We start from the raw sequence: 27,847 nt of genomic DNA on the forward strand, positions 1-27,847 counted from the left end.
GAATAAATTTATTGAGTTTGATAAACAGTTCATATTACAATAGATTTAGACAGTTGTGCACAAAGAAAATTAATTCTGCAAATAGTTTTGAAAGGCACGAGCATAGGTTTCTTTCTGCACTTTCTCGTATAATTGGAGAAGATGAGCATTTTCATCAATGGATTTTTCCATCTCCTTTAGTGTCCTGTCAATCCATATCAATGAAGTGTAATGAGCATTCAGAATTCGAGTAAGCTGAAGTGCCTGTAAAGTAGTAATAATAATAAAACTTAATACCAGAAATTAATGCGTTGAAAACATCATATGTATGCAAATGTAAATCATTGAAATAGATTTTGTTTGGTGGATGAGTTACTTGAAAGTAATATTTTACTGCTCTAGAAATACTGTAATTTACATTATGGGCCCGGATTTTGATGACCTAAAAATCTTTGAAAAATGACAACAAAAATCCTGTAAAATGACCTAAAATCTTTGAAAAATGATCCAAAAATCCGTAGAAAACTCAATCAGCTTATTGAAAATAGTATATACAAAGGCTGTCGCAGAGAAGGTGAGACTAATTCCTGTATAGGAAAACAACGACCTCCATTGGCTAGCAAATGTACTAGGGTGAAAATTTGGTTCATTAGCTGCCGATTGAGACCGAAATGAGGTCAAAGAGTCGTGACTGTGTAGCAGTTAAAAGACAAGCATGTACATGGACCCCTCCAAGAATCATTAAAATGAAACAAAAAAACAATTACAAATCACAAAATTTTTATTCAGAATCAGCCATATCGAGTAGATGTACATCTTTTTCAAAATAGGCACCATTGACAGCTAAGCAAGCGTCCATAAGCTCCTGCCACTTTGTGAATGTCTTTGAAAATTCGTCGTCAGGTAGCGAAGGGAAGAAAACTTGCGCTGCTGTGATCACTTCTTCGTTCGTCATGAAATGACAACCACGTAAAGCGGCCTTTAAAAGTTGAAATATCCAAAAGTCGCAGGGTCAAGGTCCGGGCTGTATGCTGGAATATGTATATTTTTCTCTCTTCGTCGCGTAATCCTGAAAAGCCCGCGCGTTATGCGGGCGTGCGTTATCGTGGTGCAATCTGAAGGAGTTCTTCAAATGTGGCCTCTTTTTTGCTACGTGCTGACGCAGAGTCTCAATAACTCCTTGGTAATACTGTAGCTCTACTCAGTCTGTCTTGATCGGCATATGCCTGTTGGAACATTGCGTATGTTTCCGCAGCACTTTTCCCTAAACACCAACAAAATTTTATGGCATGTCGCTGTTCATCTTGAATATTCATCGCGAAAAGCAATGTTATGCACAAAAACCTGGAGGTGTAAACGAAACACATTCCACGTAAATCAACACAGTTGCTCACTAACGTGGTTTCGCAACATGTGACAACTTGCTACGGAAACAGAATGCATCATCCTACACGATGCAACTAGTGCCGAAACCATAGGCAGTGTTGCCAAGCCAGGAAAAAATCTGTCTCACCTTCTCAGCCTTTGTATATTCCAAGAGAAACAATTTAACAATTGCTTCTTCACCTTGGTGTGTTGTACGGACTGTGAATAAGAAACTCGACAATATTGCATTTCGCAATTTTCAGACACTTTGTTGCGCTGGTAGTTAAACACAGAGTAAGTACCGCAAGATAACATTCAGACAAAATGGAAATTGTTGAACTTCTTATGTTTCAGCATGCAATGACACAATTTTTTTTAAAAAAATTGACCTAAAAATGATGCAAAATTTTAAAAAAAATGACCGAAAAATAAAAAATGACCCAAAAAAATTACATTTCTTCAACCTGAGGAGGATGTTCAGGATTTCTGTACTAGTTAGCAATGTCTACGTTGCACCAGTTAAAAGATGCAATGTCAAGAAAATCCGGCCCCTGGTCGTCATAAAGAGAACATCGTTTCCATTCCTTGCCTTATGAAACGAGTATTATTAGTTCCTTGATATAAAAATTGAATTCCTGTTGATGTTTTTTTGAATATGTTAACATGACCCACTTGCACTCTAACATAAAGAGATTGTATGTGACAATTTTATTTTACGTGTGGTATATCCCAAACCATATTGCGAATTCCTCTGTACCAACAATTCTTGGAGTCCTCATACGTCCAGTTTTGATAACCGTTGGCATGCAGAAAAAGCACATGACCATTTTCAAAAAGTTAAATGACAATCAGGAACTTCTATTCATTACATAACTATTCATTACATAATGAACCACCGTGTTGAAAACTGCCTTGCTCCAATGGTAGGTCGGTCGCATTTCTTTACCTAGCAGGCGCACAATCATGGTGGCTCCATCCCATAATATGAAAAACTCAATATGCTGACCAAGGCAGAAATTTATTTTATTATAAATATAATAAATGTCTGCCTTGGTCAGCATATTGAGTTCTTCATATCATGGAAACAAGGCTTAATGGTATTATAATCCCATAATATGTATTTTGATGTTGTCTGTGAAACTCATCTATATCAGCACATACAGGGCTCGCCACTCAAAGTTCCAGGTTCAAATCCTGGCCAGGCCATGAATGCTTCTTTGTGTGTTCCTTTGTGAATTGCATCTAACCATCATTCGTCGTCGTCATTGCAATTAGCCAAAAGTTACAGAAAAACTGCGAAAAATATAAAAGTTTAACTTACTGGTGGTGGTGCAGGCTGTAGCATCCCACTTTGTTCGTTTAGCAGATTTATCATATCCATGAGATTTTCTTTGATTTCATTCTTAGAAACATTTGTACCTTCTACCAAACCGTACCTGGAAGACAATAATTGAGATATCACAAGGACATATCATAAGGTGAAATGATATATTCATCATGCAATCCATTATTGAAAATTAGTATTAGGTCACTGTAATATTTTTAGAAGTTGCAACTCAATTTGGAAGAGGCCAAGTAAACAATGAATAACCCTAGCTAATCCAGATGAAACCTGCCACCTCTTATTTTTCGATTTTTTAACAATATTTTTATAAAAAATTGAAAATTAATTGCATTGTTCGTTAGGATGTTCCCATTGATTTTGTATTACTTTTGTTCATAAAATCATTAAGGTAATTTTCATTGGAAGAATATTTACATGGTTGACCTATCAGGCCTCTCCTTGCAATATGTCTTCCGTTATGACACTTATGCCTATGACAGTTTACAATCGATTGGTAATGATGGTAATTTTGATATTTATTATATAATTTCACGTATATTAACAAAAAAAAACTTTAGTGCAACATTAATAGATTTTATTGTGGTTAGTGAGTGATAAACTATGTGTGTGACATTCATGTAATAATTGGTTCTTATTTTTATTAATGATAGTAATTTTTGTAATTATTATATAACTGCACTCATGTAAACAACAAAGGAAGCGACGATTCATTAACAGAATGGTTTCTTGAATTTTAGTGATAAAAAGTGTGTGCTCCTCTGACTCCCCCCCCCCTCCTTTTCAGGTAAGATAGTTTCTTGTATGGCAGGGGTAAGCCAGGGTTAGGAAGAATCACCATAACAATAAAATTCAAAGATAATCAGAACTATGGAGATTAACTTCTACATGGCTTGTAAGGTGTAACTCGTTCTGAAGACATCTGAATGTCCACCTCTTTTCCACGTAGTACACCCTGGACTGCATTCTTGCAAATTAACGATGATCTGGCATCTGGACTCCAGTCAGAATAATAATCTTCTGTGGGACGTGTGTTGCCATTGTGTCTTGTGTTTTCGCGATTCTCCCTTCATCCATTTCATCATGTTACATTTCATCCTCATCTTTACCATTAACCAAAAGTGAATATCATAAAGTTCTAATTCAATGGAAGCATCACACTGTAATTGTTCGCGACAACCATTCATAATGCGCAGCTCTTCGTGGATGTATCCGATTAAATTCTTGTGCAATGGCACGCGAACTTCTCTCCCTAGACGTCACTTTGATCTCGATGCATTACCGATGCGTAGAGGCACATATTTTTGGTAAATAAAAAAGCAAAATTTCGGTACAAAAACTGAGTCAATTTCGGGTTCAAAAGCGGTAAATAAAATAAAATATTGGTGTTATAGCGGTGAAAAATTGGATGAAAGGTGGTATATAAAAATACATTTTGGTTTTAAAATTGTGAATATAATCCTAAATTTGATTTAAAAACTACACTTATTCCACACAATTAACATTTCACTTCTAATAGCACATTTATGTAGTTATCAGAGTATTAAGTTTTTTTCTGTGTAAAGGAGTCCATTTTTGCTTCTCCAATATTAACAGCACAATTAATCAATTTTCCGGGAATTGCATAACTCTCAGGATAATTCAGACCTCGGAAGGTGTCGCGTCGGTATATAAACGGTAAATTTCGTGTTTAAGAGTTAATTTTGCTTTTTGCAGTTCATTTCGCATTATTTCGTGACAAAACATGGTCACAAAATGCATCTCACACCTTTCAAAAACATGAAAAATTAACACTACAATGTGTTTTTTCAAATTTCGTTTTTTCGTCAAAAACGAAATATGCATGCCCCTACCGATGCGCTAAACAAATTTTAAGGCATTTTTCTAACACCTCGAAAAGGAGCAAATTGGTACAAGAATTCAGTCATAACTTTTTACTGGTTAAAGATACATAAAAAAAACCTTCACCATTGCATTTCTCGTGAAATTCTAGCCTGATTTGATATATATCACCCCCTTCCCATTTAAAATTCTAAAGTTGAATTCAAGATGGCGGACATCAAGATTGCCGCCGACCATGCAGGTGACGTCAATGTGGTTCCCTCTTGGCCTGGCAACGATTAATCATCACCATTTCCATGTTGCACGCTGCAGTGGCCTTGTACCGAGGGTGTTAAGTGACTTTTTGAGCCACCCTGTAGTATAAATATAAACATAACTACTTTAATGTAGATGCATAAACAGAAGTCCTGAGAAAGCACTTCTCAGTGGTGTTGAAATGTCATCAACAAATTACATAATAATATTAATAAGGGTCAGTGACTACCTACATACTGACTGCCAGCCTCATTCCCACCAGACGTGTAGATTATCCAACCAGTTAGGATGGAATGTGTAGTCAGCATGACAAACCCCAAGTCGTCGTCGTAGGTTTTCTATCACTGGGTTACACTATTCATTCATAGCTCCCCAATTTCCTCATGATAGTGGGTGACCACCAGTCCCATACACAGGCCGAAATCTCAGGAGAAAAGTTGTTAAATGCTTCTCCCAGCAGGAGACTCAAACCCACGGACATCCCTCGTAGCCAAAGCTTGCACCTTAGTCTGCAGTGCCATGGTGCTGGACTTGGACCACAAAAGTTACATTGAAAATTCATTTCATATTAATAATTCATAATTTATTATTTATTTGTTACTCTTTCGATGTTGGTATATCCTATATATTTTGTAATTCATTTATTCCTTCTCTTGTCTGCCAAAGTTCTATCTGGATTACTAAATGCAGTAAATACTTTAGGTTAATTCAAGTTATTATTATACAAAAGTTATTGCCAACTTACAAATGTCTTCTGGTAAGATCAGATGTAATTTCTGGAATCAGAGTTTGGGATCGAAGTTCCAATGGTAATGAAAAATTATCCAACTCATGAATCATGCACAGAAGAAAATCTAAATCGTATTCAATTCTTTGCTGTTGAAATTTTAGACATAGCAGTTGGTTGTTCAACTCTGTCAACTGTAAAAATTGAAAATAGTATTAATTAAGAACTCGTGGTTAACAATTAATCACAACATGATGAAAGTAAATTTGAAACATAAAGATGAATAGAGCATAAAAATTGAGTAGAAAAAGTAGAACATGCAATCACATTATATCTATTAACTGTATTTATATCTACAAATCTACAGTGTGTCACTGCTGGCAAACTTTCACAGGATGTAGAGAACATAAAGGTTAATGGTGTTCTCATTGGTACCTCATTTCAATACCGTGAGGCCTCAAAAAAGGCTAAGAGGCTTATCATCAATAAGCTTTTTGATTGTAGATATTGTGATAGTTTCTTTCCCTTCACCTATTTTCAACATTATTCAACTTACTTCATTTGATTAGTATGCAGAGTTTAAGACGAAATGTTTTTATATTAGTGTGTTGAAGCATAAAATGGTCTGGAAAGTTTATTTTAAAATATCAGGAAAATATGGGAATTTTGTTTGGTAAAATCAGTGCGAACCTTGAAACACTCACACTATGAACCGAGCAAGCTGCAATCAAGGTGTACTGGGTTTGAAACCTGCTGGAGGCACATTGCACAGTGTTTCGGATTCCACTTTCAACTGTAGGTCCTGTCCCGATTAGCCTATCTGTGCATAAAGTGAACTTAAAACAACAGTTCAAACTACCAAGCAAGCATTTTCATGTTGCATACATTTCTATGTAGTATTTTGTCAGTAAGCTAATGGTGTCACGATGTACATGCATACATCTGCAATCATTGCACAAAGAGAGCAGAGTGGAACCGTGAGGACTCTAGCTGTATGTGTTCACATTTTGATTGATTGAGTTTAAATTTTGGGGTATGGGTATCTCGACACATATGGCCATTTGGCATCATCCTTAGTATACGAGGAAAATCTCCTTATCTAAAACCCTTACCTTAAACTTTAAAAAAAGGATGTAAAGAGTACCTTGAAAATGTTCAAAGTGCAAGTTGTAAAGGGACCTGCACAGGACATGTGCAACACATTAAGAAAATGAGGCTAGTCTTTTTTTGTGAAAAATAAGTGCACAGTGAACTAAATATATTTTGCAAAAAACTCAGAATGATGACTAAAATCGACCAACAGTTGATAGGGTCAGAAAAAAAAGAAGAAGAAAAAGTAGTCTAAAAACTTCTTCAGAAACAGTGTAAAAGGTCTGCTCTTCTCAAAAAGCTAAAAACATTTTCTAAAACACTTTAATCATCTCCCAACATGAATGATAAATCATTTGGAAGGTTAAAACTCTGTATGACAAAAGTAAAATCGGCACATTTGAAAAGAATATGCTGAACAGTTAAAACAGCATTACATACGTGGCACATTAGAGGGTACAGCCCTTGCAGCAAATGACCATGGTTGAAACTAGGGTGACCAACTTTTCGCCATGAATTTAAGGAAGATCCAACTTTCTTGAATTTATGGTCGGTTACAGGGTATTTAGTCGAGACAAATTTTGTGCATTTTTAGCAACGCGGCATCACTCCAGCATATATTTATGGAGTGGATAATATTTAACAAAAAAAAGTAATTTACATTTTATAAAATATAGGATCACAATATAGAATAAAAATTTACGAATTTGCATGTTTCTTAGTTCTAACCCACATGTATTTGTCCACTGCTGCTGCACAACATAGCACCAATCAATGTTATTAATCTTTAACATGTCTTACTGGTGTTACTTTTATGTATAGACGGTATAACTAATACTAGTACACACCTCCAAGCATAAAACTGTAATAGGCTAAGGTATCATTTCAGTGTATATTACATTATTTTATTTCATTGTATTAGTATATTGTAATGTAACACTCCCACCACAAGTCATAGTTTTCATGAATAGGTTAAGGATGGGACACGTGCATACACCAGCACATCTAGCAAAAATACACATCAAAACTCAAGGAAATTACAAATGTGGTTATGAAAATCCTGATGCGCAACATTTATTTCTAGAATGTCCTATTTTCTCAAATCAACAAATCTCACACTATACAGGTATACAACGTTTAAATATTTCATTTCCAATATCACTCTCTTCCCTTCTATCTGAATTATCTCCTCCACTAATATGGCTTCTGTATGCATATGCTCGAAAATGTAGGCTTGAATTATGAATTTTATTAAGAAAGAAGAAAAAAACAGCAAAAGGATAAAAGTGATTTATTCATACAATCGTATATGATACTGGTGAACTAGAGTGACTACTAACTTCAGACGAGAAACATTAAAACAAATTCAATAGCAGGAACGATATCCAAAGTCGACAGGATTTTGTTGACAGGGTCATGATAAAGAAGAAGAAGAAGAATATTGTAATGTTTGACTGACATGCCCAATATCACAGCATGAAAATGCAAATGTAATTCATGCATGAAATAAATCTAAATCTAAGTCTAAAACTACTGAAAGGTATGATGTCACTTCTGCCTGCCAAAGATTAAACATCATATAAGATCTTGCGGTCGACTTGAAGTTTTGTGTGGCTCACCAAACTCTGAATGAATTTAAATGTCGCGATCTAAGTTGTGAATGAAATATACGGGAGAAATAGAATGACAATTCGGAAGCCAGGAGGATCCAAAAAAATTAGCTCTAGTATGGGAGATCCTGGGAAATACAGGAGAGTTGGTCACCCTAGGTGAGATGGCTGTGTTGAATTCTAAGATGGGTTAAAATGACTTCTTGACAGGAGACACAGTACGAGGACCGCCATGCTTGATAGGATAAAGCTTTTTCCCCATTACCTCCCCCCACTTTTTGTGCCAGGTGTCAAGAAGATAGCAGAAGGTGGATGAGAACATCGCCATCTGCATCGGCAGCATCCGCTGCTTTGTTTACTTCAACAAGAAAAGAATGTATACCTTCTTCACGTTCTCCATTAAAAGAAAATTCATGGCATTAATGTGAGTAGCCTGTCGTATGAATGTTCTTTCTTCAATCTGGAGATCCGTTGACCAGTGAGCAAGAACTTGTTCCATTTGAATAAATCTGATACCGGAACTTCCAAATCGATCATTGTGTACTCTGCAATTCAAGAAAATATAATAAATATGTTAAAATTCCATTTTATTTCTGAATTTATTTCAAGTTCTTGGAACAAGATAATATAATCACTCTGTGCAGAAGCAGGTGGACAAATGTCCACCCAAATAGCTTACATATGAAGTTTTCGGAATCATATATAATAATAAGCCCAATAATCAATCACTCGCAGACACTCTCACTCTCTCTCTCTCTCTCTCTCTCTCTCTCTCTCTCTCTCTCTCTCTCTCTCTCTCTCTCTCTCTCTCTCACACACACACACACAGAGAGATATGCAATTCTATTTGAACAGGCCTTATAGCTCTCAATTCCTGGTTTTATACAGGTATACATGTTGTGTACAGCATATGGTGAAAGAAGTTATCCACAAATATTACCAAATAATTGGTTATTGTATTATTTGATAATATAATAGTACACAACGCCCAAAAGTGGTGAAATTTTCTCTTCCCCAGTTAGGAACAAACTTATAAATGTAGAGCTTGAGAAGGAGAATTCAGAAGGGAAAATGTCTCGATTCCCCTTCGCCTCTAACACAATATATTGATGTACATTTTTAGGTAACATTATGTATGCTCAAGCTGCTGCGTGCCCACCCAGCATTGTATAAAGTACGTACCTGGAGGAAACTCGGGGGGGGGGGAGAGGTAAAGGCAGCCAGGGGTGTGGTGCTGATCACATCACTCCCAGCTCGGCCAAGATCAAGAAAGTGTGGGCCCTAACCCCACACCCCCTGTACGCCTTCATGGCATGGTTCACATTGTGCCTCCATTGAATCATTTATAAGTATGGTTTTGGAGGTTTATTAGCAAGAATACTGTTCCAAAAATTCCTTACTCTGTAGCACTATATATATCTCACTTTTATCTTCTCAACAGTAGTGTATGCAAGATTTTTCTCTTTTTGGAGGGGTGAGTTGGAATTCTAAACATGGATATTACATAGCTGTGTTCGGGGGGGTTAGAAGAATACACTATGAAATATATCATAATTGCCATTTTTAATCTTCCTCTTTTGAATGAATGAATAAATTATTTGATTTTTTTTTACTTTGTATTTCTGTCACTTTGTCTAATTGCAAAGATGAGGGTGAATGGTGATGAGATGAAATATGTGAAGAGCCAATCAAAAGCAGGTATGGACAGCAGACAACACAAGTCTAATAGAGGATTTTACTGGCCATTGGTTAAGATGTCAGAACCTCATTAGTCTGCAATATGCAGTCCAGGGTGAACTCAGGGTGCAAAATCCTGGGGGAGATTTCCCCCCTACCAACAATTTTGGCCTCAAAAATCCCCCCCCCCTGCCAAAAATTTCTGTGGGGGGGAGTTTTTGTTATAACAAACATATGATAAGCAATTACTTTTAATTTCAAATATACCTTACTAAGAATAATATTAAATACACAAATTAGTGTAGTTGTGAGTATTGAATGCTCTCTCTCAAGGATCATTAACAAATCTACATCAATATGCACAATGAAAGTAAAACAAGAATGCAAGACAATAATAACTATTAAATCTAATTGATTTATATTAACATAAAGCAAAAACTAAACAAAAACTTACACATAATAAAACCACTTCAACTATTTCATAATTTTTTAACATCTTTAACCAGTTAATAAAGGAATTAGTTAGCTACTTTACAATACCTGATATGTATAAAAGTAACAAATTAATTTTATTTATGAAATTAATAATAATAATAATAATAATTTATTTTTACTTTTAATAACATTACAAATATGTACATCATATAATTTACACACATGTTTGTGGGGAAGGGGGTTTGAAGATTAAGAACTTTCTCTCCCCCCATGAGTTTTCAATGATTTCACACCCTGGGTGTACTACATTGAAGGGAGGTTGACATTTGTGTGTCTTCTTATGCCACATCTTTCTTTTTAAAAGTTGTTCAAAGACGAAATTGCTAATGGGGTAATTTTAAGGGGAGTTTGCATTTACTTTTTGGATTTTCCCAAGATCTTTACTGGTTTCAGTTGCAAATTTGGATTTTCTCAAAATTTTGGGAGGGACCGTAGCTTCATCAGTTCCCCTGCTGGATACACCAGTGCATCTCAATGAATGAAAAATAAAATTCATTAGTTTTGTTAGGTTATTCCATTGGTAATAAACAATAACATGAATAACTTTTTTCAGAATTTTATAAAAAAATATCTACTTAGTTAAAATATAACTTCTTCCTTACTCGATTGTCACTGTATTTCCCTGTAAGCTAGGTTGTGGTGGCGGAAGGACAGATGGTGCTGTTGTGGTAGAATTTGTTGTTGTTGTAGATGCGGCTCCTCCAGTTGATGTGGTTGTAATATGACTTGTTGCTAAGAATAAGAATATACTTGCATTAATTAATGATTTTGCCTTTCTCCATTATATTCATAAGCATAATCTTTAAATTATATTTGGTTTGACATGCACAGATTTATGGACAGGCTGTATAGGCAGATCTAGAATTTTTCTGTGAGAGCTCACACCCCCTATACGCTTTCATGGCGTGGTGCTAAGCACAGGGGAGCACTTTACCTTTTTTTTTACCTTGAGAGGCAAATAATACGCTGTAAGGAAATATACCGGGTGTTTCAGAAATAAATGAGGTGTTACAAAAATTTATTGTAAGTAAAGTATTGAATTTACATTATTGAAACCAGTCCAGAATGAACAAGGAATGCAAAGGTTCTTTTTGACACCTACAAATGTTCAATGTGTGCACCAAGGGTGACACGGCACATATCAACACGATAGTCTACTTCTTGCCACACTTGCATCCACATGGAACTGCTGATAGTTGCTTTGGAGTTGTGGAGGGGGATGCTGAAGTGGGTTCACGAAAATAGAGTAGTAGTTCTGGAATGAACATTCCTGGTGCAGTCAACTGATCTTAATGGATAATCGGTGAAGAAGTCTACTGCTTTCACCCAACAGAAAACTGCATTTCAAGATTCTACTGTTTATTTTGAACATGTTTGACTTTATTCATTTTTAGGCCTACGACATGTTCAAGTGGTAGTACGTTTTGTGTACTACCTTCTTTTACATTATATTACACTCTTCATTCATCTTAGAGTTGCTGTTCTTCATCTTGTCTGTGATGATACGCTCCCTTAGGACTGCAATATCACACGGCATCAGTGGGACAAATACCCTGACTTTGATGAAACCCCACAAAAAGAAGTCACATGGTGTAAGGGTCGGTGATCTTGTGGACCAAAACATTGAACAAAACATTGTCAGTAATGTGGATGATTTGATTGTTGCCTAGTGGCAGGGATGTGAACTCTGAGCTTAACAAAACATACACGCACAAACTATTTGCATTCCTCGATCATTCTGGACTGGTTTCATTAACGTAAGTTCAATAGTTTACTTGCAATAAATTTTTGTAACCCTTCAATTATTTCTGAAACACCTGGCATAATAAAATGTAACACTGGAATTATAATGTGCAAATTTGTCAACATATTAAATACAGTCTCCCCCTCTCTCTCCTTCTCCACACACACAAGTACACATAATTTTCACTGTGTCCATCAATTAACATTATTGCCTTGTAACCAAGAAGTCCCTGGATTCAATTTCTAGTTGTCAACCTATTTAAATGTTTAGTAAAGATAGTCTTGATTAATGTACGTCCAAAACTTTGTTCTATTCCTTTCATATCTGGTAAAGGTTTCCCCCTCAATGTTTGTTCATTAAAATATAATTATATCAATAATTTTTATAATACTTAGCAGGCCCGTAGCCAGGCAGGGGCCAGGGAGGGCTTATCCCCCTGGAACTTCCTTCCTTCCTTTTGAAAAATGAACATGGTTTACAAAGGCCCCCCCCTGATAACCCACGAGCCCCCAATTGGAGATGAACTGTAGCTATGGGCGTGATACTTAGTCATTCCTATTTGGAGGGGCATATGCCTCCATGCACCTCCTGCTAAATCCATCAGTGAGCTAATGTGTTTTACTTATATTTATACTTTTCAAATAGCACATCTATTCGGCAGTTGCACATCTAGAGAAAATTTTGTAAGGAAATATATCTTATTTCACTGTCATGTACCAAAAATTGGTATTTTAGTTGTCCTTATTTTCAGTTATTCTGTATTTGAGTTTCCAATATATGATTGTAAATGTTTACATAATGTTAGTTGATTTTTCTAATTTTTTCTCCTTGTAAGGAGTAGTGCAGATAAGACACTTTGTGGCAACCACAGAATGCTAAGATCCACATCTTCGTAGAATCAGCATTTGTTTTTACTGGAAATCTACAACTTTACAAGTGATTCACTTGTAAATATAGAATTGACTACACCAGTGGTGGTCCCTCCATGGAACAGAGGGAACAGGCTGTTCCCTCCTACTTAATACCCTCTTGAGCTATTTAAATTATTTATATTAACATAATAAGAACACTTCTTTCTCCCAAAATTAATGTTTCAAAAAATGACGCTGAAGAAATTCTTTCACCGTAGCTAGACGTTTGTTTACGTCACCTACCCCCATCGCATAGACAGCCTCATCGTTCTCACCCTCTAGTCTGATGCCGAGTATTTCCGACCATGCGTGAAGGTAAACGATCCCCACAGTCGCACCACGGAAGCTGAACTCCCTAGCTGTTCCCTCCGAAACATATAGCGTATTCGCTTTTCTTCGAGTTTTTGCTATGTGCTGAAGTTTAATTGCATCATAGTGATACTTTTGAGTGTAGTAAGTCTATAATTTCCTAATCTCGTTACGAACTTGCATCTGACATTCATAACAAACTGGAAAAATCTTCCACAGTCTAAGCATCTTCTAAATGCCTTAAGATACCTTGGCTAAATGCTGTGAAATAGCTTCCGAGGGAACAGCTCCAATCCATCTGTTCCACCAGCCCCAAGACCAAAGTTTCGGCAAGAAGCGGCAGGACAAGAAAGCGAATGTTGCGAGTGTTGTATGATCGACCGGCTGAAGACGAAAGCCTTTAGCTTTGCAGAAAATACAACAAACCAACACCTATCCTAACTGAATTAAAAACTAAAATGAAATCATACACAAGGCATATTCAAACAAGTTACTACAACTCTGTAAAACGATTGACTGGATATTCTTCTAGTGGGAAATTATATTGTTGTCCTTGTTTGATCCTGAGAAGGGAGTCTGGATCAGTTCGGGTTTCGTCACATTACAAACTTATACTAATCTAGCGGACATCATGAAAAAAACTCAGCCATCTGTGTGCCACTATTGCATTAAGGACGTTTGAATTACAAGAATACTCAACTCTATGAAAAAGTCAACGTAATCTACGAATAAAGAGATGAAACAGGTTCCGACAAATCACTATTTTTTTTCTGATCACTCACAAATTGCTATTATTTAATTTTTCTTTGTTGCACATCAGCAAGTTTCAATAAGGGTTGAATTTTTCTTGATCTACTATATTATATTAAGACATCCCTGGGGGGGGGGGAGCAAGGCAGGTGACCTGTTCCCCTGCCTGATTTAGCAGTGCATGCAGTGATGTGCGGTGACGTCGACACTTGGGGTAGCAGTCAGTGGCGTGCTCAAGGGGTGGGGGGCTGTGGTTGGTGTGGGTCACACCCCTCCCCCTTTGGGCCCAGTATTCCTAAATAAAGAAGAATGTCAATAACAGTAAAAGATTGCAAATTGATGAATGAGTACTAAAAAAAGTACACGTAAACCCCAACCACATTCGAAAGTAAAAAAAAAACGATTTGATTTGACTACTAAGCCAGAGATCCTGGGTTAGAATCTCAGCTTGGCCATGGGTATTCTTTGTGTGTGTCCCTTCATCAATTTTATCGTATCATCTTCACGATTAGCCAAAAGTGGCGGAAAAGTGAAGTAAAATAAACCAAATTGAGCAATCAATCAATGATTTGATTTCATTTTTGTTACTTAGCGTCGCTTTTTTGTCACATTTGGTTAATTGCGAAGATGATACGATAAAATTAATGAAGGGACAAACACAAAGAACACCCATGCCCAGGACGGTGTTCGAACCCGGAACTCCTGGTGTCGTAGCGCGCTGTGATAACCACTCCCCTGCGGTTGGTTGATTTGGTGTTTTATGTCCACTTTATGGACAGAAACAAAACAGGAAACAAAACACACTTTTTTGTAGTTTCTTCAATAATATTCATTTGGCTTTTGAGATACATTTTTCATTCCAAATTATTTCATTATTCACTGCAGAGTGCAACACATAGGACAAGAATGCGCACTCATCACGGGTTTGAATCCTGCCTGGATTGTTCATATGAGGTCCCTTCATCAATTTCATCATATCATCACTCATCCTCATTTTCGCAATAACCAAATGTGGCAGAAAACGAAGTAAAATAAACCAAACCAACAACAATATGAACGTGCGTTCTCTTGTCCAAATAAATACATCCGTATTTATGACTGTTAGAAGCCAAGAGTAGTATATTTAAATAAAACACTACTAAAACGAGAGTGAGAGAGAGCCCGAGCACATATTTATAATTTAATCATTATATATTCCATACTTGAAAAAAAGAAAGAAAGCATAACATTATTGTCTGCACATAACACGTTCCCATTTCATAAATAATAAAACTACATTCCATATTATACATACGTACATATTGTACAACATGTAAAATGTTGTGTAAATACAGAGAACATAAGTACTGCAGAAAATTTTACCCTGAGTTGTTTAGAGGATTTACAAGAAAATCTATGAGAAACTAATCCCCTATCTGTCCTATAGGAGATAGACTGGGGGACCTGAAAGCCTGGGCTTTCAACCATTGCAGCGGGGGGCGAGGGGACAAGGGAGGTAGAGGTAGAAATCTTCCTTTTCCTTGGGCCGGCCGTTTCTACCTGGAAACTGGTCTGGTGGAAGAAGAGCGAGCTAGGGTATCCAGCCAGCTTTGCCCGCTGATCACACCAATGGACGAGAAGCGTGTGGAAAATAAAGTGTTGTGTATGAGCTGTGGTGGCTTTAACAAGACAATAAATATTGTGATTTGAATATAATTCGAGATGTGAGATTGATTGATCTATCTCTGCTAGACTAGCTACTCCTCAGTGCACGTCACTGACTGCATGCCACTGGACTACACATATATAGTTGTCCCTGCACCGTGGCCATATGGTCTAAGGCGTCATGCTTTGGGCTCCGATTACGGGATGCGTACAGATTTGAGTCTCCTGGGGAAAGTGTAACAACCGGTGGCCACCCACCACCATGCGGGAGCTACAAATGAGTAGCATAACTCTCTCATAAAAAATTGCAACAACAACTTGGGGTTCGTCATGCTGACCACATGTCACCCTGTGACTGGTTGAATGATCTCCCACCTCGGAAGGTGGGAGTGAGGCTATCAGTTGGTAGATCGGCCATAACCTTCACAGACTATTGCATCATGGGCTATTATTAGTATTATAATTATTACATGTATACAGTTAGCTCTGTGGATTGCCACAATTTGTGACAGGAGAAAATAGAAAGTCACGATTGCAAAAAAGTGTCATCTTGTATGCATGTTCATAAGAAATCATTTTCTTCATTTCTGACCACACCGTGTCACAATTTGTGGCCTCCACAAAAGTAGCTTATCTGCACATGTTCTATTAGCTGTTATTTAATTCATTTTGGTTCTACTATGACTTACATGTTGTTGGCACAGCAGAATCCACAGCAGTAGTACTTTGAGGTGTTGCTGTAGTATTTGCAGGCATTGCAGTAGTACTTGGAACTGTTGTAGTAGTAGTAATTGGAGCTGCTGTAGTTGTACTTGGAGCCACTGAAGTAGTACTTGGAATTGGTGCAGTAGTATTTGGAATTGGTACAGTATTACTTGGGATTGGTGTAGTATTAGTTGGAATTGGTGCAGTAGTACTTGGAGGCACTGCTGCAGAAGTACTTGGAGGTGTTGCAGTAACACATGAGGCCACTGTGGTAGTGGCATTTTCAGTCACGGGAGGTGAGCTTGTATCCATGGCGACTGCAGCTAATGGTGAAGTGGATGGTGATTCCTGACTTGTTGTGACCCCTGGAAATGCACTCACAGGGGCAAACCCTCCAGTACCTGGTATGTTGGTTGTAACTGATCCTGATAATACAGATCCCCTTGCATTTTGGCCAGGAAGCGTAAATTTGTACGCTTTTCTATTTGGTGGTGTCCCTGCAGTGACTTGCCTTTGCATATCTGGTACCATTGAAGTGGCTGGCCTTCGTATAGATGGTGCCATTGCAGTGGCTGGTCGTTGTATAGCAAATTGTAAACTCCCTGAAGTAACTTGAGACATTGTTCGTGGGACACCTACAAGGAAAGTAACGTAACACTCATCACAACCTGCAATTACTTATCGAAATTTTCAGAAAAAAATGGCGAAGTTTGGAATGTGTTTGATGCATTTCAAACCAAACCAGGTACACCATCCTGTACATATATTAAAGAGGCCAATGGAATAAAAATTCAGCATAATATAATGCCATATTGTGTGCAGACACATTATTATTTTTGTGTTTTTCTTATTTTAGATCACTTTTCTGTCTAGGTTAATTGCAATGATGTGGATGAATAGATTCATTAAAGAAGGGACAAACACAAGGTAATACTCATGTCCAGGCCAGGACTGAAACCCAGAATACTCAATACTCAACTTGTTGAACATGTACATCCAGTGCTGGTGATGGGGATGGGGCGGGGGGGGGGGGGCAATCGCCGCCACTGTATGCATCTTATATAAAATTTCATAAAATATATAGATTGAATCTCTTATTCTTACACCTTATTTTTACGAACAGGTTATTCTTGGGTTACCAGCCGTAGTAAATCTAGAAGCAGCAAAAACACTATACTATGGCATTATTCACTCTGTATTACGGTGCAGCATCATTTTCTGGGGGAACATGAACAAAAACATTACATTATTCAGACTACAAAAGAGAGCTGTTAGAATTCTGGCAAATGCTCCAACAGATGCACCATGCAAACCATTATTTCAAGAATTACAGATATTGCCAGTTCCATGCATATACCTATATGAAATCCTAACAAGCATGAAAATTTGTCAAAATACACACACAGCAAATAAGGACTACCACACCTACAACACCAGGGGAAAGAATGACTTACATATGGAATTACACAATACCACATTCTACCAAAAAGGGGTAACATATAATGGTATACGCTTATTTAACATGCTACCAAAAGCATTTAAAAATATAAAGTCATTGCCAGTATACAAGTCACATCTAAAAAGATTCCTAAAGGCACTTTGTTTTTACACAGTGCAAGAGTACATTGACACCGTACGTGACAGGAATAACAACAATAATATAACAAGGTAGAACTGCCCTATCATCATTATCTTTTTATTTTTCCTTTGCTGTTCGATTTAATTTATCTAGATGTAAGTATAGGTGGCTATTTAATGCTCAATTTATGTTTGTGTCTATCAGTGGCGTCGCTAGGCCCTTTTTGGGGGGGCTTCAGTCCCCCCAATCCCTCGATAAGCCCCCCCAAGTTTTAGCTATTATTACATACAGTATTTCGAGAAAATATATTTGAACAATTGTTAATGCAGGAACATACCTCTAGGTACATATTCTGGGAAAGAATCGTTTCGTTGTGACATAGTTTTTTTTTAAACCACGATCTTACATCTGACACGTCATGTCTTTAGCTGGCAAGAGTGCAAACGATAGCCGTCATTTGTTCTACAGGGAGGTTATTTCAGTCGTTTACCGCCAGAGTGTCGGCCGTTCGGCGGCTTCTTCATGCAACAGGTCCCGGCAAATTGCGTTCAGGAAGTCCGTGACAGAAACAGCTTGTTTTGTAATGTTTCCTCTTTTCACAATTACAGTTACAATTACAATTGAAATAAGCACGTACCTTGTCGCAAAGATGCTGGAAAAGGTGTCCTCCCAAATACAAATATTTCCGGCACCTTATTTCTGACACCTAATCTTGGATTAGACATCGCTACTTTATCCTCAGTTGACAGAAATGGAAGACAGCATCCCGTCGCATAAAGCAAACCGAAAGCGTAAAATGATATTTAAAAGTAATAATAATGATGATCACTAACCTCCTGTGTTATAAGAGATGTTGAAAATGACCTCCTTTAACAGCAATACAACACGTTTATTAGGTTCAAGAGATCCTGTCTCTCGTAATTGCCTGACCACTTTTTTGCAAGAATTAGTTTTCACGTATTTATCGTACATAAAAACTCTTTGTTCAAGACTATATTTGTTTAGCGGCATAACTAATGAATGAATAACAATTAACACAAAATAAAGCACTAGCACTGAATAGCACACCAACTCAACACAGTATAAACAACACGCGTACTGATAAACGCAAACAGAAGTGAACATGAGCGTAGACTCACAGTCACTACGTCTGGTAGCCGACAGTGTTGCTAACCATTTTCCGGAATTTTCTTTACTTACAACAAATTTTGACTTGTTTTTGAACCCTCAATTCTTGAGTGGTTTTTGTGACTATTAAATTACAAGGTCATGGTTGCAAAAAATTACCTAAAGAACTTGACATACACCATCACATCCACAGTACATTTAATGAACGCCATTCCAAAAGACATGTTTCCGAACTTATGCAGAATGTTGCAAATTGCAGTGACAATTCCTGTGACATCAGCATCGTGTGAGAGGAGTTTTAGCTGTTTGAATCAAGACATTTTTGCGTAATTATATGGGCCAAGACAGACTTTCCTCACTTGCAATACTGGCCATACAAAAGGAAGAGTGTCATGAATTGTGTGTGGATTGTGTTATTGATAATTTTGCAAGAAATTCGAACCGCAGAGTACAGCTGATACATAAAGACATAGTTCACCAGCATTAGAAAAACAGGACAAGAATATCCATCTGTTTTCATAAAAATTAATGAAGTAAGTCTATGTTAGTTTTAATTCCTTATGCTTGTTATATATTATTGTCTTATTAATCACTTTGCTATTTTCAAACATTAAAAATATTTACAATAGTAATAAGTCATGTATCTGGTTGCAGCCCCCCCAAAGCAGATGGCCTAGCGACGCCACTGGTGTCTATATATATATATATATATATATTCACATGTGTGTACATAATGTCATAGCAAATGAAGCGAACATTGAATATAGAAAACATATTTTTAGCCAATTTGTCTCAAGAAAATAACATTGAGCATGCATTTATTCTCTTTATATGATATCTTGTATCTCATATTATCTATTGTATTTTATATTATATTATGCCTATAATTTTATAGATGGATTCTAAATGTACATGTACAATGTGACAATTCCAAACTTTTGTAAAGTTGAATGGATGCTAATAAATCAATCAATCAATCAATCAACGTTTTGAGCGCATACGTTGCTCTCATCTTCAGGGAATTCCTGGCTGGTAACCCGAGAACACCTGTTTGAATCACATCGTCAGGAATGCTACAATTACCTTATTTTTAGTTCATTATGCTTTGTGAAATTTTTATCCAGTTACATAAAGTGAAACAAATTGTCAAAATTGCATTGTAAATGGAATAAAAGTGGCCATTTGTATTAGCCCCTTTTAATTTTGAAAACCAGAGAACTGATATAAAATTTAAGAAGCCATATCCCCCCCAATATTAAGAATGCTATAAAGTTTTGCCCATAATTATTTTACCTGAAGGAAAGCCTGCCATGATTCTATTACAGACTGGTCCAGAAGATCTATTGAACTGCACCAGAAACTGATCTGAAAGGGAAACAAAAATTTATGGAGGAAAAAAAGTATACATTTGAGTCTCGACAACCCAATCTTCCATATAGTCAGAGGCAAAACAAATTATATTAGTCATGTATTTTGGAATTTCAATGATGTGTGTGTGTATGTTGGGGGGGGAGTATAACTTGTTGTTCTGATAATCAGTTCTTTCATAAAAAGGATTAAACTTCAACCCAGATAGCACAGACAGCTTGCCGCAAGCATGAAGAAAGCTTACCATGGCAAGCTAAGTAGCTAGCAGCAAGCTTGCCATGGCAAGCTATTAGCTGGATGCAAGCTTGCATTAAGCAATCTAGTTACCAGAAGTGGAAGTTGCAGCAAGCTTGCCAAGGCATGCTTGCATGAAGCTTTTCATAACTAGCTGTAAGCTTACAAAATGCAATGCTCGAAGTAAGCCATAATGTGTATCTTTAAGTTAATTTATACAGGGTGCCGCACGTAAAACCAGCCCGCTGTAATCCTGATGTAATTGCTTTGCTAATGAACATGTAAAACATCTAAATGAACATGTCAACAGAAGATGGCGTTGCCTAAGTTACTAATTCTGTTTCTCACCAACAGATGTCTTGTGAACCCGTGGTCGAGTGAAAGCAGTTGAGAATCAGGCCTTGTTGGGTGAAGCCGTGATAATGCCGTATTTGATTCCTGAGCGTGTTGCAATTGTTGAAGCTTTTGTGCGCACCGGATCCTTTGTGCAAACAAGGAAGTTGTTTCAGGAGAAATTTCCAGGATGTCCTGTCCCATCAAAACGCACAATACAGGATTTGATTGGGAAATGGAGGCGTACAGGATCTGTTCCAAATGCTCCCAGGGACAGACGACCATCTGTCTGCACACCTGAATTACGGAGGCAGGTGCAGAACATAATGGCGAGAAGTCCTCGTAAATCAACGAGGAAATTAAGTCAACAGGTTCCAGCTAGTGAGCAAAGTTGTAGACGTGTGTTAAGGGCGCTGAAGTTAAAACCTTACCGGATAAGTGTAGTGCAACAACTGAGGGAGCTAGACCCGGGGAAGAGGGTGGATTTTTCTTCATGGCTATTGACGAATGTTGCCAGTGGTATTTTGGATCCATTGATGCTCATCATGAGTGACGAGGCGTGGTTTCACCTGTCGGGATACGTAAATTCCCAAAACAATCGCTATTGGTCGTCACAGAATCCACACGTAATCCACGAGCAGCCATTGCATGACGAAAAGATTGGTGTTTGGTGTGCCATTTCCGCACAACGCGTTATGGGGCCCATATTTTTTGAAACCACAGTAGACAGTAACGTGTATTTGGGAATTCTGGAAGAGTTTTATGAACAATTGACAGAAGAGGAGCGTCAGTTCTGTTACTTTCAGCAGGACGGATCAACAAGCCACACATCAAATGCTTCACTATCCCGTGTGCATGAAATGTTTACTCCAGAGAGGACAATTAGCAAAGGCCTGTGGCCTCCTCGGTCACCCGACTTGTCAACTTGTGACTTTTACATGTGGGGAATGTTAAAGGGGAAAGTATTCGAAACAAATCCACACACAATTGAAGAACTCAAGACCTCCATCCAGAATATCATGAACAGCATCACCACTCAAGAATTAACAAAGGTGTACATGAATCTCCTGAAACGTGCTCAGACGTGTGTTGAAGTGGGTGGAGGACACTTTCAGCATCTATTGTGAAGGTGAGAACATTAAATTTCATTTGGTGTATTGCTTTTGTTTGATTTTGTTTTAATTTCACTTAATCATTCAAATTGTTCATCTAATGATATCTTATGAAGGGACGGGCTGGTTTTAAGTGCCGCATCCTTATATATATATCTCTATATAAACATGGCTGTAATGTACATTGTATACACGTATATGTAATATGCATAACAACAAACACCCATCTTTGCAGCTTATAAAAACTTTTCCTGCCCCCCCAAAATAGGCAATAGTTAGGCTGAACAATTCTATGAACTAATCAATCTGTAACTATACACTGCTAATAAATTTTCCCTTGCAAGGTGATGGTCTAAGTGTTTTCAGTAATGAAGTGGTACATATTTACTTGTTCTGAGGGTAGTTCACTTAGATCTTATTTATTCAGTAGTGGGAAAATTACTTCAGTTAGGAAAGTAATAATTTGCTATGGTGCGGCATGTGTTGGATATATCACGTGCCTTAGTTCCGGAGGATGATGGATATTATACAGCTGATAGTCAGGATGCTGTGGATCTATCAGGAAGGTATACATGGTTAAGAGATGCTGTAATGGTGTGCAGTGGTATGTAGGAAGGCAGTCGTGTAGAGCATCTTCGTACATTGTGCTAAGAAGTTGTGGATGGTGCGAGTTCATTCGACCAGTTATATATTTGTGACGGATGGCTTCGATGTGAGTTGTGATTTCGGGAAAGGTTATTCGTTTGTACAGTAGTCGTGTAGGACTTGGTAGGACTACTCTGAAGGCCAAATGAAGAGCATATCTTTCCAGAACTTGTAGTTTATGATAAAATGAATCTGGTGCTGATATCCATGCAGTGTGGCCATAAGTAATTGCTGGTCGAAGGAAAGCCTTGTAGGTATGTAAGACGACCTGGGAGTTGAGTCCCCAGGAGGTTCCAATTAGCCGTTTGAGTAACCTTAGCCGATTTGTAGCTTTCTTGACAATGCTGAGCAAGTGAGGTTTCCAGGTTAGCTTGGAGTCAAATATGACTCCCAGGTATTTTGCAGTGGTGGCAGGCAGAATAGGAGTTCCCCGTATTTTAATGTTTAACAATGTTGGGTTCCTTTGGATCTTCAAGCGACAGCCTGTCTGTAGAAACACCAATGCTTGTGTTTTGAGAGCATTAATTGTGAGACGCCATGTGTCACACCATCTTTGGAAGGAGTTTATAGCTGGTTGGAGAGCTTTGTTGATAGCTTGGATGGTTGAAGAACATGCGAGGAATGCGGTGTCGTCGGTGAATTGGTAGATAGAAACTTGTGGGTTTCTTGGCATATCGGCAACGTATAGTATGTAGAGTAATGGTGACAGAGCAGCACCCTGTGGAACGCCAGAGTAAGGGAAAATGGGGTATGACATCGCTCCATTTACATTGACATAAGCGACCCTATTTGTTAGAAAGCTGTGTACTAATCTGACATAGGAAAGCGGTAGGTTGAATTTATGGAGCTTGTAGATGAGTCCAGTATGCCATACTTTGTCAAATGCTTTCTCCAAGTCGAATAGTACTAGACAGGATGGTTTGGAAGTGTTGAAGTGATTTGTGATGCGAGTCCTTAGTTTTAACAAATTATCAAGGACACTGTGTTGAGGTCTAAAGCCTGCTTGGTGCGACGGAAGTAAACTGTGTGCTTGTAAGTGCATGTGTATGCGTCGAACAATGATGCGTTCGAATATTTTGCTAAAGGTTGATGTGAGCTGAATAGGTCGATAGTTTGTGGGGTTGGAACTATCTTTGTTTGGCTTTGGGAACATTAGAACCTTCGAAATCTTCCAGTCTGTCGGGTAGTGTCCTGTGCGGATGATAAAATTGTAGATAATAGCCAGAAAGGACAGCAATGCAAGCGGGGCCTGTTTAATCAATACCTATGTGATATTGTCCAATCTGGGAGCAGTGTTTCTCTTCCTACGCACAGTATTGATAATATCGTCTGTTGTGATATGAACAGTTAGAGCATTAGTAGGATCAATAGTGTGCGTATTACTGGGTTGCAGTTGCCTGTTATTGGGGTTGGTGACTCTGTCAATTTTGGTCTGGAGGCGGAGATTTGGAGCTAGTTGTGGCGTTGGAATGAAAGTGTCTTGCAAGACATATGCGAAGGCATAAGCTTTTTCAGATTTGGTGTTTAGAGCTGCGTCCTTGATTGATATCGGATAAGGAGTACTACTGGATTGTCCAGTGAGCACCTTGAAACATTTCCAGTATTTTGCGGGATGTCTTTCATCACTCAATTGGTTGCACGTTTCAATCCATCAACATTGTTTATAAGCTTTTATATAGTTTTGAACTGTACGCAGCCATTGACGGTGTAAGTTAAGGGATTCAGGATTTCTGGTCTGGAGGTAGTCCCTGTATGCTCGTCGTGATGCTGTGATTAAGTTAAGATATTGCGGAGGTAGCTTTGGTTTGTAACTATTGAGAGTGGTCGTAGGTATGTTAGTGGTTGCCGCACTGGTAATCTGTGCCGTAAGATGTTCCACCGCCGTATCGAGTTCCTCTGAATTGTTTGGTGGTGGAAGTGGGTCAGAAAATGCCTGCTGTAGCTTTGCACTATATGCCTCCCAGTTCGCTTTGTTGTAACACCAGATTTTTTGAGGTTGTATTGTACTGCTCGTATTGCGGTTACCAAGATTTAATGTGATTTTCACTGGGTCATGGTCACTGCCTATGGAATCCAGCACCGATATGTTCAAACAGGCACTAAGAGATGTTGATGTTATAACGACGTCAGGGGTAGTGTTACTTATGGGACGTGTGGCTCTGGGCAGTACATGGAATTCCACTGTAGTGTTTTGGTCCAGAAATTGTAAAAAGTTTGTTTTGTCTTGCATGCTACGACTATGATAATTGATGACCGCTGCTATGATATAATGTTTGCTATGGGTTTGGATATGTTGAAAGAATTGGTATGTAATAGTCTCCCCTGGTCTTACATAGATGGTAGCAAATGTAACGACCCGGGATGGAAAGTAGATGGTACTAGCAGTATGTTCTGGCAAGTGGAAGTTTGGTGGGAAGGCAACTGTTCGATATGGTAATTTTCTATCTACTCCAATTGCTGTGCCGCCGTTTACTCTTAAGTCCGGCGGACCATCGTGGCGTAAGATGTTGTATGGTGGAATATGACAGATCATTTTTGGAGCCAGATAGGTTTCGTTTAGCGCAAAGCAGTGAACAGATTCTTCCAAGAGCAGGTGTTGCAATAAAGCTTTTCATTTAGAAACGGATCGGATATTTAAAAATAGAAAATTATACATATTCCGTACTGCCATATTCAAAACCTTAAACCGCAGTTTCCAAGTGAGATATGTGGAAATGCACATGAGGACCATAGTATGTTGCATGGAGTTGCAAGTTGAAAATGGTTTTTGCAGATGCCGTTACTTGGGTTAATATGTGCGTTCTTAAAAATGGGTGCACATTTTGGAGAGTCAGTGTGAAGAAACGTATTAGATCTTCCACTGTTACTGGATGTCGTAGTGAGTTGTCAGGTTCTGTAGCAGTGTCATTGGTGTGCAGGGAAACTGTTAGGTCAGGGTGTTCAGGTATTGCATCTGGCTTGGCTTTGCATTTGTAACTGTATGTAGGATTGTTGACCCATTTTGGTGGAGCAGTTTGGTTTTGACATTCTTTGATTGAATGGGGTCCTGAACAGTATCCGCATTTATCTCGGTTTGGACATGCAGCAGTAGTGTGCTTGTTATACTGTTGGCATTTTTCGCACCGCAATGGAAGAGGTTGTTGAGAACGGGATGGTATGCTCCACTGTGTAGTAGTGTGTCTACAGCATTTTGTGAGTCTGTTAGGACCCGCACCATGTATGTGGGTCCGTTGTTATTGCGAATACGGATATATTTGCGCATTTGTACATCTTCGCATTCCAGTTCCTCAAATATCTCTTCATCTGTTAAGACAGGTTCTACACCCCTGATGACAACTGATAGTAGTGGGGATTTATGTGGTGGTGGTGGTTGTATGGAATATTAGGCGAGTGTGGGGTATATATGCGGAAGAGGTTCATCGACATTATATATCTCGAAGCAGTCTCTATCAGGATGATTTGGAGGTAAGGTATTAAGATAAAGTGTGAGGAGCAGTGATAACGGAGTATGGTAATAACGGGGTGGAGTGTTGTGAAGAGCATCATAATAGGCTGTATTCTGCAGTAGTGGATGTTCCTGTGCGACCCGTGAGGTTATGTACCGGATGCGAAGTGTTTCTAGATGGAACAGGATGTGTGGAAAAGTCATCCTGGCATACAATAATCTATTGGGGCTGGGTAAGGATATCCTATAGGCAGTGCGAAGAGCATGTCTTTCTAGTATTTGAAGTTTCTCGTAGAAGGATGGTGCTGCAGATATCCAGGCTGTGAAACCATACGTAAGAATTGGACGGAGCATAGCTTTATATGTCATGATTACCAGTTCAGCCTTCAAGCCCCAGGTTGTCCCACACACTCGTTTCATTAGGTTTAGTCTTTACTGGTCATCTAGTGTACGCTGCATGAGATAAAAGCTTTGGTGCTTTATTCACACCGGCATTCATTTTGAAACTGTTGTTTATGTTTAATAAGTATCTCTATTGTTATATTAAATGGGTGTGTGTATTGTTTTATTTTTTAAAAAATGCATCCTTATCACATGCATCAGGCTTACGTCGAGCTTGCCATGTCCAGCTTGCTTTGACAAGCTAAAAGGAAGCTATCGCAAGTTGCCCCAGGCTTATGTGCTATCTGGGAATACACTTGTTATCAACATCATAACTTCCATGACAGCACAAGAGGGAGGGGGTAATACATTTCTTTATCAGGATGCCCCCTCCCAACCATCCTTAACCTGACAAACAAAAAGATTAGATAAATAAATGCTCCTTTAGTACAAATATGCATGTCTTGAATCAGATGTTAGTCAGGGTTAATGTGTTGTATGTACTTAGAAGATCCATAAAAATGTATTGCAAATAAATATACTAAATGTGACTGTCCCTTTCCCCAAACAAATATTCCCCATCTTGTCATGTATCTGTTATTTTACTATTACAAGGCAACTTGTCTGAAGAAATTGGGGTTAAAATTCTCCTGAGTACACCATTGTACCATAGACCTCAAGTTTAGATTTTTGAAGTAAAGTGAATAAAACTTCAGCCAAAATTAAGTTGCATTACAAGAGTTAAGTGTAATATACCCATGCTACTTTTCTTCTGGTATTTACTGGGTAATTGTGATACAAGATTAGACTGTAACGTTGCAAAATAGTAAAACTTGAATTTGTGTAAGTTTTAATTAAAATCGGAAAAGTACAGAGAAATTCCAGGAATAAAGTGTAGCAATGAATGAAATATTTTTAATATTCAAATCCACACATGATTCATGAAATGTATGAAATTATGCAAATGTTTGTAAATTTAACTAATATTGTAGGCTATATATTTGCAGAATTGAACCAACCTAATACCCAGAAACTTTCATGCATAATTATGTCAGAATACTTACAAGAAGAGAATGTAAGCTTGTTTGTAAGAGTAAAGGAACTTATCTGGTATGTGGACTATTGAACTTTAAGTAGGCATTTTTAGTTTCTTTGGCAAGGCCTTTCTTGTTCATTCA

At 38.0% G+C, this 27,847-nt stretch overlaps 1 protein-coding gene across 1 annotated transcript; it reads right to left on the minus strand.

The window, feature by feature from the left end:
• LOC146003185 (uncharacterized) lies at nt 1–27,847 on the minus strand. The gene is made up of 8 exons (XM_083141373.1): nt 27,734–27,847; nt 20,445–20,516; nt 16,429–17,079; nt 10,984–11,113; nt 8,592–8,754; nt 5,529–5,704; nt 2,666–2,780; nt 1–243 (listed from the first exon to the last, which is right to left on the minus strand). The coding sequence occupies exons 2-8, from the start codon at nt 20,461–20,463 to the stop codon at nt 70–72; spliced, it is 1,428 nt and encodes a 475-aa protein (XP_082997499.1). The 5' UTR covers nt 20,464–20,516; nt 27,734–27,847; the 3' UTR covers nt 1–69.

The sequence above is a fragment of the Lepisma saccharinum genome, chromosome 19 (genome assembly GCF_977018435.1).
Source record: "Lepisma saccharinum chromosome 19, izLepSacc3.1, whole genome shotgun sequence".
Taxonomy (NCBI): Eukaryota; Metazoa; Arthropoda; class Insecta; order Zygentoma; family Lepismatidae; genus Lepisma; species Lepisma saccharinum.

Coding starts and splice junctions, on each gene's coding strand:
- LOC146003185 (XM_083141373.1), bottom strand. Junction 11,114..16,428: donor TTCTGCTGTGCCAACAACAT/GTAAGTCATAGT, acceptor TCTTATTCTTAG/CAACAAGTCATATTACAACC. Junction 244..2,665: donor TACAGCCTGCACCACCACCA/GTAAGTTAAACT, acceptor ACTACTTTACAG/GCACTTCAGCTTACTCGAAT.